The sequence below is a fragment of the Beta vulgaris genome, chromosome 3 (genome assembly GCF_026745355.1).
Source record: "Beta vulgaris subsp. vulgaris cultivar EL10 chromosome 3, EL10.2, whole genome shotgun sequence".
NCBI classification, from domain to species: domain Eukaryota; kingdom Viridiplantae; phylum Streptophyta; class Magnoliopsida; order Caryophyllales; family Amaranthaceae; genus Beta; species Beta vulgaris.
In genome coordinates this window covers 14,804,940-14,821,859 of record NC_079204.1, presented here as the reverse complement: position 1 = coordinate 14,821,859, position 16,920 = coordinate 14,804,940, and the positions used below count along the sequence as shown (strand labels likewise).

The 16,920-nt window shown below is 34.7% G+C and overlaps 1 protein-coding gene across 2 annotated transcripts; it reads left to right on the top strand.

The window, feature by feature from the left end:
• Positions 1-265: 265 nt before the first annotated feature.
• LOC104888854 (hypothetical protein) lies at positions 266-6,735 on the top strand. 2 transcript variants are annotated; one of them, XM_010673958.4, is made up of 5 exons: positions 266-909; positions 1,419-2,477; positions 2,859-3,170; positions 4,131-4,222; positions 5,461-6,735. In XM_010673958.4, the coding sequence occupies exons 2-5, from the start codon at positions 1,500-1,502 to the stop codon at positions 6,359-6,361; spliced, it is 2,283 nt and encodes a 760-aa protein (XP_010672260.1). In that variant the 5' UTR covers positions 266-909; positions 1,419-1,499; the 3' UTR covers positions 6,362-6,735. The 2 variants fall into 2 exon arrangements, with proteins under 2 accessions (XP_010672260.1, XP_057249609.1); XM_057393626.1 differs by lacking the exon at positions 266-909 and having other exon boundaries at positions 951-2,477.
• The last annotated feature ends 10,185 nt before the right edge of the window (positions 6,736-16,920 follow it).

The following is a 16,920-nucleotide window of genomic DNA, read 5'->3' as shown; positions in this document are numbered from 1 at the left end:
AACTTCACCAAACACTAAAAACTATCTCAAAAATTATTGCCGAACATACCCATTGACCCATGTAACCCTAACCAGTGGATAAATTAACTCCCCTTATCCTCTTCCCCTCTAAACTCTAAAGAGATTTACCCGAAAGAGATTTCGACTCCTTGTATTTTTCAAAAAAAATTTCCATGTAATTAATCCATATAACAAGTCACATACATACAATATGAAAAATTCTGATTACAGTAACAGATAGTACTATAATAAATTCAATAAATTCAGATTCCTCTGCAGAAGTCCCTACCCTACACTAGTTCATAAAAATAAACAAAATAAATACACACATTATTCTGCAAAATTTTCTGAAGTGTTCATAAAGCTTCTGTTTTCATTACTCAGTAAGCTTCTCCTACCTCATTGGCTTGCAGGTGTAAAAGGACCCAATTTCAGAAATCAAATTTGTGGGGGCAACAACAATTTTCTCAAAAATATTGTTTCTGAAACTATACTAATCTTCAAAAAAATTATGTCTTTTTCTGAGTTGTAATACTAGCAAGTATTTCACACTCAACCCACTTCTTCTTTCTCTCTCCTCCATTTTTGTTGTTGTTGAAACTTGAAACCCCACTTCTAAGTTTTCATTGTTCTTCCATTGTCTCTCTCTTTTTTTCCCTTTTCTCCCATCCTTTTCTCTGCCAAACAAAACCCAGGAATCAGAAGTTTCAGTTTCAGCCACAATGTCACTCTCAATCTCATTAATTACCTCTTTAAAAAAAAGTTGCCTTTTTTAATAGCAAAAATCTGAGTATTTTTGTATTTTTCATGTTCTTCTTCTCTTTGGTGGGCTCTCACAACATTTAATTTACTTTTAAGCCTCTTTTTCACCGTCACATATTTCATTTGGGTTCTTCTGCTTTTTTATTGGTAAGTTTCTTTTATTTCTAGATTTTAGTTTGATTTCTGGGTGATTTTATTGTTGATGAATTGAAGTGGGTTTTTGGTTGTTTTTTCTGTGATTGATCTTTGTTATGTTATTTTTGTGATTTTTTATTATATGGGTGTTTTTGGTGTATTGTCAATTTGTTCTGTTTGATTCCTTCCTGTCAATTTTGGACTTGCAAGATCCACTTTATCAGTCTGGATTATTGAGCTTTTTTCCTACTTTCATTGATTTTCTCCCATGAATTTTATTGGCAATTGTGTCAAGTCTCTATCTAAGATGTCAGAAAGCTAACATGTTTTGACTATTTTTCATTTTCTGTGGTTGATGATGGGTAAATTTTGGATCATATTAGTAGAGAAATGAATGGAATAGGAAAGTGAATCATTCTTTGTGAATTATTATTATTATTGTTGTTGTTGTTATTGCTTGAAAGATTTATGTAATTATCTCAATCTGGGTGTTAATGTGATTGTTTCATTTGGACCCTCAGGTTTTGTACATGCCATAAATCTTGAATTTTAGGTAGTTTTGTGGGGTTTTGTTGGAGTAATGCACATTGAAGGTTTCAACAATGGCTACTTTAATACCTGGGATTTTGTTGAAGCTTCTACAGCATATGAATACAGATGTTAAAGTTGCTGGTGAGCACAGGTCTTCTTTACTGCAAGTTGTGAGCATTGTTCCTGCACTTGCTGGTGGTGATTTGTTTCAAAACCAAGGGTTTTATTTAAAGGTTTCTGATTCCTCTCATGCTACATATGTTGCTCTTCCTGATGAACATGATGATCTAATTCGTAGTGATAAAATTCAATTGGGTCAATACATTCATGTTGAGAGGCTTGAAGCCGCCTCCCCAGTTCCGATTCTTCGAGGCGTGAGGCTGGTTCCCGGGAGGCACCCTTGTGTTGGTACCCCAGAAGATATTGTGGCGACTCATGCTCTCGGGTTCCTAAATAATTCTTGTCCGGGATCGAAAGCTAGTGTAAAATCGAAATCATCAGCGAAGTCATTGTTTGGTGGTAAAGAGAAGTCTCCTCCCTCTAAGTTGAATAATTTTGGAAAAGATGAGTTGTTAGATAGGAAAGCTCTACCGATCATTCGATCAAAGTCTATATCATCAAAATCCTCTGTGATATCTGTTGATAAGAAGGAATCATTGGGAAGGGTTAAGACTTCGAGCTCCCAATCTATACCGTCATCTCCTACTAGTTGTTATTCACTTCCCACTTCATTTGAGAAATTTTCCAATGGGGTCAAGCACCAGGCAAAGATCAAGAGTGATAGAGGGACTCCTAAGATGGGTTTAATGGAGAAGGTGTCTGCTAAACTAGGAATGGGGGAAAAGGCTAATTCTGCACGTACAGCGAGTCCAGTGACTAAGAGGCTATCATCCGTGTCTACACCCAAGAAACTGACTCAGGTAATTGATATGGGACCAAAGGCTTTGAGAAGGAGTTGGGAAGGGAGCATGGAGACAAAGAGTAGAGATAACTTGAAAGTAAAGACCAGCAGCAAACCTGATGTGACCTCTTCAGCTCGTAGTACTTCTGTAAGTGCTCTATTTCCCCCCACCAATATGAGATACTTTGGAATTGTTCAAAATGTTGGGAAGTAGACTATAATAATCCACCCTTTCCATGACTTTTGTAGTGGGGAAGAATGGTTGATTTCTTAGATCATGCTTATATAAGTAGAGAGATTAATTAAGATAAACCACTCCGGAGCAACGAAAGCTGCAATAATTGAACTAATCCTGGACAAGTGTTTGTCCAAAGCTGATGGTTGTAGTGTTGGCTCTATCAAGTACATTTTTCTAAGGTTCATCATAGTGCTATAATTTGCTCTAATGGTATTGTTGTTTGTGGACTGTTCTTAACGCATTATAAGTCTGATTTATGTTTGTGGAACTTAAGTACACCTCTTTGTTCAGGTGCCTAAGCGAAATCCATCTGAAGACAGGTCTTCAACTAAAGTAGAGAGTAAAGCTCAAAAATCCTCAAAACCATCAAAAGTGGAAACTAAAGATCATATATCTGGAAGAACTTTGGCTACTAATGGAGTAGCAATAGATGATCTTGATAAATTAAGTAAACCGAGAAATTCTATTGGGAGGAAATCTGTGGATACTGCTAGTAATGGACTTCCGAGCAATTTAGTGAAGGTCTCCGCCAGTAATAGGAGATTGATAGATGCTAGTGTCCTGTGGACATCTCTTCCCTCCTCTGTCACAAAGCTTGGAAAGGTATTAGATATATAATTATCTGGATTTCTAAAATCATTGTCAGCATATCATCTAATTCATCACGTAGCATTTTATTTTCATTTTATTCTATTTTCCTGAATCGCTATCGTGTCAATGGCTGTTTGGTTGGCATGGAAAATAAGAAGTGTTTTTAGGGGGTAAGGCCAGGATCAATAGTGAGAGTTTAAAGTATATACGTGCTGATACCATCACAACTCACAAGTTGTAGAAAAATATAAGAAAATTTTGGAGTTGTCTGGTAATTTGGTTGACAAGACGATAGAAAGTACACTTTTCTGAGAAGTTCGACTCCCCACATCCATAACATGAGTGAAGTTGTTTACCTAGTCGGCTAGTCCCCCTAATAGGTGACACTTTCCCCAAGAAGTTTTCTCTTCAGTCAACAAGATAGTTTTGACACTGGTCATCAAATGTAACTCCCTACATAGATCATACCACTCAATTTGCTGACTTTTTGGACTTTGCATGGTCTTTCGTGTATTGTAGTCTAGATTGAATAACTAAATCCATGGACATAGTGAGGGTTATTACTTAAGTTAGGCTACTTTTAAAGTTTCAACCTCTATTTCCTTCAATACAGTTGAAAACTATGAATTAACATAGCTTGGACACCATTAATAGCATAGATTAAGGAAGAAATAGAAAATTTGATTTATAAACTGAAATTACAGCAACAAAAAGGATAATTATAAGCTTTCGAGAAACTTGATTCTCTCCCAATTAAACTCTTAAAAGCTCACCCAATTTTCTTAACAATTTTCAACATACTTTTCTCTCTCTAATTAACCCTATATATAGAGTAATTTCTTTTGCACCACTACTTAGCTTATTCCCCAAGCTAACTAATGTAGATAATATCTAAATTACCCTTCCCTCTAATATGGATCCATAGCAAACTATTGTAATTGTTAAATCATTTTGTTGATATTTTTACTTCAGGAAGTTCTGAAGCTCAGAGATTCAGCACAAATAGCTGCAATAGAGGCAATGCAAGAAGCTTCAGCTGCCGAGAGTATACTTCGTTGTTTGAGGTATCTACCCTTGAAAATTGATATGATGCGAGTTATGTTATAGTTTGAGTTTTCTGGTTCTGGTATGATTTTAGACCCCGTGTTTGGTCGTCTTTTTTGTCTAACTTGGCATCAGAAATCTTGCTAGAGAAGGTCCTTGAGAACGTAGTCATGAGTTCATGTTTAAAGTATGTAAAAACACATCTTTGCTTCAAGATATATATGGCTGAAGTCTGAGGCTAAATGCAATGAACTGATATTAGGGGGAGAGGTGGTTTAGATATTATCTTTATAATTAGCTATGGATAGCTTTGGAAATAAGCTAGGGAAAGGTATATTGAGTATTGATGAGAATTTTGGTGAGCTTTTAAGACTTCATTTGGAAGAGAATTAAGCCTCTCGAGAGCTTGAATATCTTTACACTTTGCTGTAATTTCAGATTTTAAATCAAATCTTCTTCTTCTCCCTTAATTTCTGCCATTTGGGTGTCCAAGCTATATTAATCCAAAGCAATATAGTAGAGCTTTCAGTTGTTGTCTGCCATAATTTGGAGAAAAGGAAGGTTGAGGGCCTTGAGGCCTAGAAGTGAAATTTTCGAGCTTTCATAATACATTAGTTCTGTGGTTTGGCTTCTATCTTTATATCTCATGCTCATTCAACTTTTGGAACTGACAGATGATAGTGGCAAAAGCCTAGGTGAGGATATAATGCAAGAAAGGTACATGGTTTTAAGAGCGGTCAAAGTTCAGCGGATGTGAATTTTTAAAGGTTGCATCTTCATATTGTCACTTAAAGCCCAATGCCTCTCTTAGCTATCCTATGATTGTGATCTTTTAAAGTAAAGGATGCCAAAGAGAAGACTTGATGATTTCAAGTTTACCATGGTCGCTTGTACTGCCTTTGATACAGGACATCAGTCATACTAAGAGTTAGCTATATATGGAGTACATTAGCTCAAGCTGGTGTATTTCTCAATAGATCAGAAATTTGCTGCTTTGGGGTTGAGTTCATATATCCTAAGCCGCTTATAGGAGATTCATTTTTTTTCACTTTATTTGTGGTTTATCATCTTGAAAACTTGCACCCAGTACACAATATGATGTTCAAGCTTAGTTACTTTTTTGGTTGTAATTGGCGTTGTTTGAGGTTACTAATGGAGATATTATCTAATTGGATTTAACTTTCCTCTTTCTGGTATGTATTTCTATACTGATAAATTTGCCTGTTAAAATTAATTCCTCATTTCTTCCCCCTTGCAGCAAGTACTCCGAGCTAAGTTCATCAGCCAAGGAAGATGACCCACAACCGGCAGTAGAACAGTTTTTGGCTCTGCATGCTAGTTTGAAGAGCGCACTTCTCACAGTAAACTCCCTGTCTAAAAATACTGCAGTTGGCTCGTCCCCAGATAGTCAAGAAACCTTATCAGAAGAAACACAAAAGATTATATCAGAGAAGAGAAAACAGGCAGGTTCTTGGGTTAATGCAGCCATAGCCACAGATCTATCAACATTCTCGGTATATAGTGATCGACCAACATTAACATCACTTCCAATTTCCTTGCAATCACAGAATCACAAACTTAACCCTGGAAATTCACCCATTCTAATTCTCGAGAATGCGAGTAAAAATGCATCTCCTAAGACCCTATCTAAACCTCGCTTATCAGTTAGCTCTAAGGCTTCTTCTCCTGGGACCCCACGCCGAGCTGGTGAAGTGCTGGCTAGTAGCCAGAAGGCACGAGTGACGCTGCCGCCTCCAGAATGGGATCGAGGAAATGGGCTTGATGAGTATGTGGACTTGGCTGAGAAGCTTCAGTCCGAATCACAGAATTGGTTCTTGAGATTTGTGGAGCGGTTTTTAGATGCTGACGTGGACACATCTGCATTGTCAGACAATGGTCAAATAGCAGGTATGCTTACTCAGCTGAAGAGTGTCAATGATTGGTTGGACGAGATAGGTGGAGGTTCATCCAAAGATGAGGAACAGGAAGAAGAGGACGACGAAGAAGAGGCTCGTGTCTCAGGGGAAACAATTGATAGGCTGAGAAAGAAGATATATGAGTATCTTCTAACACATGTGGAATCGGCTGCTGCTGCACTTGGGAGTAGCTCACAAACACTTCCACCTGTTCGTACCACAGAATCTAAAGGCAGAAGATAGTCATTATTCATCATTTTTCTGGTATAAAGTTCAGCAAAGGTGCAGAAATACAGATTTTTATTACCCTCCTAGCCATCTGATATGTGCAGAAATTTTCCCTTTTATTCTGTATAGTGATCTTTCCTTAGGGATTTAAGGTATACGTTAAGCTTGTGGTCATTTATGGTTGATGATTTGTTATGGGTAGTTTAGGTCAGGTTCACAGCTTTTGTGGGCTTTATTTTGGTGCTAATTGTGTGCCCCAAATTGTACACTGAAGTTAGTCTTTGAGGAGAAAAATAGAAAGCTTGTTTCCCCTAATTTTAAGTGTGTTGTATTGATTCTTGTGCTACATCATGAGGACAAAACATAATTTAAAGATGGTTAATATTTAATCTAGACTAGAAAGGATGGAAATTTTGTGGTGCAACCATTTCTCCACATGGAAAGACAACCCTCTCACAACCCCGAAAATAGGGGGAGGGGGATTGAGAATTAATGGAAAACAAAAAATAACTTGTCAAGTACTTTGATTGTTTGAGAAGGATTTGGTTGTACTACTAGTATGTAGGATTTATAATGATTGTAGGGGGTATTTTTCGAGAAAAAGTGTGCATATATTTTTTAATTTTAAAGTCGATGTATGACAAGAAAAAAAAATTAAAATCCTTTCAAGTGCCGACAAAATTTACAATAAGAGTTATTGAAAACAAATTAGACATACTAATTTTTTATGTATAATTTATTACTCTGTCTTTTACTATTTCCTCCGTTTCTTTTTACTTGCAACAGTTTGACTTTTACACTATTTACTAATTCTACTTAGTTTATGTTTGGTGATTTATAGTTAAGGAAAAACATATTCATGTGGGCCGGGATCTTGTTAGATTCGTCTGAATGTATATTTTCCGAATATATACTTTTTATAATTTTTATTTATCGGTAATTAAACTTATTGATGATTCAAAATATGCATTGGCAAGCGTGAAAGTCAAACTGTTGCAAGTAAAAAGAAACAGAGGAAGTATATATTAAATATTTTAAGTATTTTTTTTTAATTTATAAGGGGCTCTCATCTCTAGTTTTGCCTAGGGTTCATAAAATGTCAAGACGGCTCTGTTGAAAGCCATACCATTAGATTGATTTTGGTATTCTTTGATTGATAACCTCGTATAGTCGTAGAGATATTTTCAGTCTACATTAAGGGTCTGTCCTGTTCAACTTATTTTAACTTATATAAGATCTTATAATATCAGATAATTAAGATAAGATCAAATAAGATATTCTATAAACTTATCTGCACTCATTTCAAAAAAAAATCAAATAAGATATTTTAATAAAATAAGAAAAAATAAGATGAACAAAACAGACCCTAAATGATCAAAACTAAGTAATAGAGACAAAACAAATTCAACATGAAATTTTTTATTTGAAACCAACAATTTCTAGAGACAGCAAAATATCCAATTTATACCAAAAAATGTACTCTATATATTTACATGTTCTTTTTATCATATATATTACATGCTGATATTACATACTTCGACAACCGTCATTACCCTTTCTTCTTTTCGCATTGTAAAGTTGTATCTCTTCCTCTTGAAGTGTTTCCTTATCAACTAACATCAAATCTTCCACTTTCTTCTTTCCCTTTCTAGTAACATTATAATCTTCCAAGATTTGATTACCCTTTCTTCCTTTGCCATTGTTAAGTCGTATATTTTCCTCTTGAAGTTTTTCCATGTCAACAAATATCATATGTTTCTGTTTCTTCGTCCAATAATCATCTTCCAAGAATTCAGTAGTAGATGTTGAAGCCTTCTCTTGTGGATCATTCATATTTCGATTTCTTCCCAAAAAATTGTTAACAAAATTTAAAAATCCATCCATTGGTAATCTCATTCTCGGCTTATTTAACTTCCGCAGATGGATGACGAGCTTCAAGAACAAAGGAAAAAATGTACATTAGTTAGTACTTACGACTTTTAAGCTAAAACCATCCTTATTAATAAATTAAAAATATTGGACGTAGTTTTTCATCTTCAAAAACACATAGTAAACTCCTCCTACAACTATGAAGTTATGTAACATGACAATAATAATGTGTTACTACAAACATAGGTATTTTCACCGTAAAAAAAATAATCATAAAATTATTTTATGTGGATTCACTAGGATAAGATAATTAAACTGGTTTGGTGGAACAAGATGAATGAACAAAGTAACGATTAGAGGAATTAAATCTTTGGGAAAGCAATTACACTAAAAATGGGATTTTTCACAGGATAAAGAGAGAGAAAGAGTATTGATACTTTTTTTTTCACAGTAAATTTTCTTATATGAGTTGAAAACCTTAGAGTTCGTAGAACCAAAGTCAAAATTTAATGTAATGGATTTATATATATGCTAAGTAACAAACAGTTTGAAAAGCCTAATCTAACTCAAATTTGGTTTTGGATTTCAGTTTCCATGTATCATAATTTTTCATACTTGAACTCGATATTCTATTTCAACTTTGACTCCAATTTTTTCCAGAGATATAGATTTAGGAGTATAGTGTTTTTGTAAATAGTTTCTAACCAACATATTACGTAAATACTTACCTTTACTGGGATCTACTTCTTAAAAACAGATTCTCATATTTTTTTTTTTTCTGAAATAATTTAGTTACTTCATATGAATGATTCACCAACAAGTAACAATTCCCTGTGCAAAATCTATCATCTTTGTAATTGTACCCTATCTCCTTGCAGTACATTTATGACTTCTATTCTAGTTATACTCCCTTTGTTTCTTGATAGATGCATTATATTGACTGAGAATAGTTACCGATATATAATTTTGATTATTAATATCCTTAATTATAAATTAAAATGATAATATTTATCTTTACAAAATAATAGTTAAATATATGTGATTTTGATAGTTATGCGATTATTGTTGTATTTTTCATAAATTGTAACTGTTTCGATTTTGATTTCCACTGTGATTAATGTGCAATTTTGATGCCTGTATGGTTGAGATGAGTTGAAATATATGTATGCCTACTGACATGTCTATGTGTGTCATGTAAAATCCTAAAAATCTGTTTTGACTAAAACTCAGTTAAAAAGAAGCTTTTTAGAGTATCTAGTTTCATTTGTTTAGCTTCAAATGCTGTTATCTGATGTACTTTTTAAATCTGATCGAAAAAAATGTAGAACATTTCATGGGGATGGACTCTTCTCTATGGGGTGTGCTTAAGCACTATGAAAATGCCGCCCACCTAGTAGGGGATGGACTCGTCTCTATGGGGTGTGCTTAAGCACTATGAAAATGCCGCCCACCTAGTAGGGGATACCCCATTTTGAGTAGAGGCCATCACCATTGTACTTTGAATGAATGAAATAAAATTGCAACTTATCAAAAAAAAAAAAAAGTGTAGAACATTTCTTGTAGTTGTGTTTTATCGTGGTGGATTTGATATTGTGATGTGATTTTTTTATGTTGTGGTTGATGCATAGGTATTATGTATATGTATATATGACGATAATGTCTCTAGTATATGTTGAAGAAGTGTTCATTCGAGCAGCTTAAATGTTCAAGAGAAGGACTGTCAAAAGAGGAGGGAGAACGTAGGCTTGATGCTGGGAATGCTGCAGCAGCTCTTATGGCAGGACTTGCTTCTAAGACCAAGGTAATTAACTTTGTTAATGTTTTTACAAATGCAAAATAATATTGTACTAGTTGGTAGTATTATAGATATATATGTAATATGTAAATGTGGGGTGTGGAATTAATGGGTTTTGTAGGTCCTTAGAGACCGGAAATGGGATGAACAGGAAGCTGAAATTCTGATACAATGAGACATAATCAGCATCAAACTAGGAGATATTGTTCTGGCTGATGCTCGTCTATTAGAAGAAGACCCACTGAATATCAACCAGTCTGCTCTAACAGGTGAATCCTTGCATGTAAAGTTGCTCACCTTGTTGACAGAACTAACCAAGTTGGTCACTTCCAAAAGGTAACTCATACATATTAATCTATACTATATACTAGTATAATGGCTATATATATGATATGATGTTCATTTTCTTGAACAAAGTTAACATTGAATAATTATCGAGTGCAGGTTTTGACAGCCATTGGAAACTTTTGCATAATATCGATTGGTGTCGGTATATTGATTGAGTTAATAGTGATGTATCCGCTGCAGTTTTGGGTCAAAACCGCATCAGTTAATAGATTAACTGATGCAGCTTTCCTTTAGAACCGCATCAGTAAATCATTTACTGATTCGGTTTTGGACCGGATCAGTAAATAAATGGGATATGCTGCGAGCCCAGCTGATAAGAACCAAAACCGCATCAGTAAGCTCAGTTTTGACCGTATTAGATGGGCTTTTTTCCAGTAGTGGAATTTATATATGTTGTGGCTCGATCTTCTGGTTTCGGGGCTGTAGAGTTGGATTTTCAAATCCAACGAATGGACGAATTCAATCAATATGATTCGGCCCAAGTTCATGTGATGATTTTTGAAATCACCATATACATAAAAAATGCATCTGTGGGAGGCCCTCTAAATTAATCTGGGGCGAGTTTTAACCTCCACGCATTTTGAGTTTTCGCCTTGCGGGGTAAAACTCTAGGTAACCTCGAACAGAAGCCACCAAAGATGTAGCTTCTTTGGTAGTTCAATCAGTAGAATTATTCCAGGAAGAAATTTATGCAAAAGAACCTCGAGATTTCTCATCTTTTGAGCAAAGGATTTAGCAAGATGGAAGGCAACAATCTACCTCTGAAGATTGTTTGTGTACAACGTTTCAACAATTTCTCTCTCGTCATATTTTTTTTGAATAGGAAAAAAAAGATTTTATTCATAGGGGATAGTCAAGCGACACTTATAATCAATTTCTGAAAAATCAAAAATTCTAACACAAATATATAACACCTTAGAACTAGATACATCACATATTTGATTAAATATATCCTTAATAAAAAACTTCATCCGAAGCAATACAATTTATGAGTTCGCTCTGATTCGGCTTAACTTCCGCTGATGCATAGTCATTTGGGTGAAAATACTTATTGAAAAAAGAAATCGTTAGATTTTACTTGTTCATCAGATGAAAAAAAGCAATTGAATACCCTAAAATAAATATCATCTTAAGGATGGGATATACTTATTGAAAGTAATTAAAGGAGTTTTTGGAGATTACCACCGGTACGGACACCAGTAGAAGCCCCTATAAAGATTCACAATTGAGACCAAAAAGAAAAGAGATGAAAAAGAAAGAGAAAAAAGGTTGAAGAATGAAGTAAAAATCTTCAAAAAAGAAGAAAAACCTACCGATTAGGAAAAAAACCCTCTCAAGGAGAAATCGTAGAGAGAAAATAACCCTCCCAAGGAGAAACCCGAGAGGAAACCCCAAAGTTAGTCTCTCTCATTATATTAGGTCTTTTCCAACCAGACATCACCCACACCCACCAAAAATCGTCCAAGATAAAATTTATTTGGATTGGATTAGCAATCCGTTGTTTTTTTAGTAGGGAATGTAAGAGCAAGTGAAGCTTAACGTAATGACTGTTTGCTTTATGTTTCATGTTTGGTTGTAATAGCATTATGTTGTAATTTTGTTTCTTAATAATTAATGTAAATTTCCGCAATGTAAAAAAAAAATTACCATAATAACTTTTATCTACGAAGAAAGGGAAAAAACATTCAAACAAAATAGGGAGTGTAACAAAGATTTAGATGCAAATATTTAATAATTCTCCAACCGTCAGGCTCTTGTAATTAGCCAATAAAACAATGTATTGGTCATTCAAATGAAAAAAAGTTTGAAGGTGGGGATGAACATATCCTCTTAAAAAAAGGCATAATGCACTTGATATTTTTTTTGTTATTTTTCGTGATAGTTACTAATTAGTTACCTTATTAGTTCTAGTACCAGTTTCATCTTTATCTTATCAGTTTCAATTTATTTTCAGCTAGTAAGTCAAACAGAGCCATCATAAATACTCTTGAAGATGTTGCCTTTTCGCTTCATCAATCTGATGGGTGGCTCCTTATTCTTATTGTTGATCTTAACCAGTCGACGTGCTCTATCACTGCTAACCTTCGGTGTTTGTATTATGGATCAAATTTGTAAGCTCTCGTTTATTATGTTAGAATTCTCAATCTATGGTGGAAAGAAGTGGTGTTGTGCCATGGAAGATGGCAGAGATCGAAGGAGAGAGAGAACAGAGGAGAGAGAAAGTAGAGAGGAAGAAAGATGTAATTTATTTTTCTATTGACAAAAGTGTCTTACAACCTATTTATGCTAACTAATTACATACTAACCACTAACAACCTATTACTTGTATTAACATACTAAGTCAAATATACTTTGACTAAACCATGAACTCTTAACAGGTGGCATATTTGGTTTTCCCATAATAGATTTTCTTTTCATCAAAAAGTTCTCCTTTTAAGACTGTTTCTTTATTAAGAATTGGAATCATGCAATGGAATCTGATTATTGTTTGGATATTTTGCCTAAGTTGAATCAATCTCAAAATGCTAGAGTTAGAAAAGGGAAAGAGGTGTGACGATCTCTCCTTTCTGATTGGTTATTATAAATTAAATTTTGATGGTTCTAAAAATTAATTATGAGGATACTTCCTTTCTTTTTTGGGTTTATCGTTCAGGATCATGGTGGGAATGTGGTTCTAATTAACACATGTGGTTCCCGCACAACCTATTAATAATATTGGACCTAAAGGAAAGATATACATGATATACTAGTATACAAGCTACGTAATTATACAAGACCCATAAAATTGGCCTAACAATTTCACACATCAGGTCAAAAAGTTGGACAAGAATACAATTTAGACAATAGATTATTGCATTAATACATGCTCCATCTTTTTAAACCTTTACTTCTTTATTTTGGTTACTCCTTATTTTTCTTTAACTTATTTTCTAAATATCATATAATATAGTGCTTGTTCCTTATCTTTAGGAATTTACACAATTGAATAACCTTAAGGGTTGCCAACCTTATTTCTGATTGTTATCATTAGCTAAGAATATATTAAAACATTATTTTTATGTCACTTAATTTATTACATTCATATCAATATTTTATTCTAATGTGTCTAAGAGGGTTGGCAGCCATGAGAGTTACTCAGACATTTTACATCCTACGTGAGTATATTTTTTTTGGTATATATTAATGAGAATATTTGGTTATATATTTTAAAATTTGACCTAAAAAGATAAAAAAAAAAAAACAAGCATCATATTATGAGATGGAGGTAGCATTTTCTAATTTTAAATGAGAAATCTGTAAAATACTAAGATTGTAACTATATTTGTTGTTAAAAGGGGTGGAATCCTATAGGTTGATTTTGGTTTATTTCCATTCATGCAAATCCTTGTTTTTTTTTTTTTGGTTAAATATGGGCCTAAGCCGCATCCCATCACAAGGAGAGATAGTTCATTTCACATAACTAAGGAGTTTCCACAATAAAATTATATTGCAATAAACGAAGTAGCCCTTTAGCCCACTTCACAATACTGAGTAACCTTTTTGCTTTATAAAATGAACTTATCTCTATGTTTTTATCAATGTGACTGACACTTGTATTCTACGCTATACAACATACTTCCTCCGTTTCACGATAAGTGAAACACTTTCCTTATTTGGAATAGTAACAATGAGTGAAACCAAACTCTAAATAGTAAAAAAAATTCACTCTTATTACAAATATGTCATCAAAAAGCAAGAGGAGACCACAACTCCTTTTTCCATCACTCTACTTTATTGGTCTCAACGGTCTCTCTCTAGATTCTTTGGTAACTCCCAACTTTCTCTATGTTTCACTTATTATGAAACAGATGACGTATATACCAAGGATGTTTTGACCCAGTGGTTAAAATTGAGGTGTTGTGAACGATAGATTACAAGTTTGAATCTCCCTCTCCTTCTTTGTACTTTATACTGCCTTCGTGACTCATGTGGATAAAAAAACAGAGGAAGTATATCATACTTTCAACATTCTTTGTTAATTTCTAGTGTAGGTAGATATTTAATGCTCATGTTAATTTCAATATACTCCCTCCGTCCCAAAATATAGTTCCCATTTTCCTTTTTTCACGGTAATTTATGCAAGTAGAATATAAGAGAGATAGTAAAGATTTTTTGTTTATTTAAATAAATGTTGTATGGGAAAAGATGATTTTAGGAGAGAGAGTGGAGAATAATTGGTGAAAGTGCATTAATTGTAACATTTTGGTTGAATAAATAAAGGAAAAAACAAAAATCAAGAAGTAAGCAAATGATGGGACACGATTTTTCTAGACAAATTACGGAAAAATGTGAAACTAAATATAAAAATATGAACTATATTTTGGGACACTCAAAATGGAAATGAGAACTATATTTTGGGACGGGGGGAGTACTTTTGATTATTGTTAGATAGAGATATTGTTATAACTAGAATAAGGGTGAAGAAGATGAATACAATGAACTACGAATCTTCTAGGCGTGTGTAGACACTTTCCCAAAAGTGATATTCCGACCCTATACGAAGCACGGGTTACACGGAATTCAATTTCGAGATACAAAGAAGAACAACAAGAGTCACGCTCGTATGAATCTTGTAAAAATGAGAATAAGTTTATGATTTTGTGTTTGATGATCAATGTTCTCAAACTTGAGAGAGAGTGCTTGTTCTTAGAGAGAAATATTCTGAAAAACTATCTGCCTTCATCTGTGATAAAAACCACACTTATACACGCAAGAAACAAAACCGTCAAACCGTTCGCTGCACAAAGAACCACGCAAAGGCAGGCTCTCGTCGCGAGTCGCGACGTGCGACTCCTCCAGCCCACACTTACAGCCCTGCGCGAGCTTGCTGTGCGATGCTTCTGTGCGATGCCTCGAGCATGCTGAGCGAGTGATGCTTGCAGCCCACTGCTAGTGATGCTTCCAGCCCACTGCTTGCCGAGCATGCTATGCGCACTTGCTGCATCATGCTTGGCTCAACCAACCAAGCACATTTGCGGTTTCATGCTTGGCTCAACCAACCAAGCACATTTGCGGTTTCTATTTACTTCAAAGCTCATTGTTTACTATACCGTAAACAATCCACGTGTATAACTAACGTAACTTGAACAACGACACCATAACCAAGTTATTCAAGTTATACATTACATGAACTTAATCAACCAAATACTCTAAATTATCCAACAATCCTCCCCCATTTAGAGTATTCTAAAAGATAATAAGCACTAAACATCATCAAAACAAACATCTCATGCATAAATGAAAGTGTATAAAACTTGAACTTTCATATAGTAAAGTACACATTCCAAGTATCCGTATCCAATTGGTGTCGATAACGATTGAACCAATTTCAATACATAATGGAAACCCGAAGATACAATACACACAAGATAAATTTACTTAAACTCATTATAAACCGACACATAAAGCCTTGTGTCCATATCTATTCATAAGTGTATCAAAGCTATGCCCCAATAGCTCCTTGAAGCGGCTAAACTTCACACTTACATAGGTAGATCTCTAAAATACATGCTACTGTGAAAAGCATAAACAAGAGACCTATTAAGTTATACAACCTCCTTATACAACACAGTGATAGAACTATAAACTTAGGATGAATAAGTTCTACAATCATCTAAATGAAGAAATTAATCTTATTGAACTTAAGACCCAACGTCATATTGGGCGTTAAGTTAAGATTTCCTCATTCGTGATTCTCGAGGGGCTCCAATCCTAAACCGATTGCCATCCTCTTTACATTATCTCTAGCCAAGGCCTTTGTAAAACAATCCGCTAGATTATACGTTGTACGTACATAGTCAACAGTGATTACACTATCCTTGATAAGTCCTTGGATGTAGCTATGCCGCACACCAATGTGTCTTGACTTACCATTATAGACTTGACTATATGCCCTTGCCAAAGCAGCATCGTTATCACAATGATTGCTATGGGCGATATCGGTTTTGGCAACAAAGGAATCTCAATCATGAGATTCTTCAACCACTCCGCCTCTTTGCTTGCGGAAGATAAAGCAATGAATTCCGAAGTCATGGAGGAATCCGCTATGCAAGTTTGTTTCTTGGAAGCCCAAGATATAGCACCTCCCCCAAGTAGAAATACCCATCCACTTGTAGAAGAGTGATCCTCTTTATTAGAGATCCAACTTGCATCCGAATACCCTTCTAAAACGAAGGATATCCACTGTAGGATAAACCATAGTCCTTGGTTTTTCCTAAATACCTTAACACACGACGAATAGCTTGCCAATGTTGTATACTAGGATTACTAGTATACCTACTGAGTTTGCCTACCGCAAATGCGATATCCGGCCTAGTACTCGTCATTGCATACATCAAACATCCAATTACCCTTGAATACTCAAGTTGAGATACAGCACTACCTTCATTAGGCAGTAATTTCTCACTAGGTCCATTGGAGTTGACACAAAAGAGCAACCACTAACATCAATTTCTTAAGAACCTTTTCGATGTAGTGAGATTGAGACAAACTCAATTTACCTTTGCTTCTTTTAATTCTAATT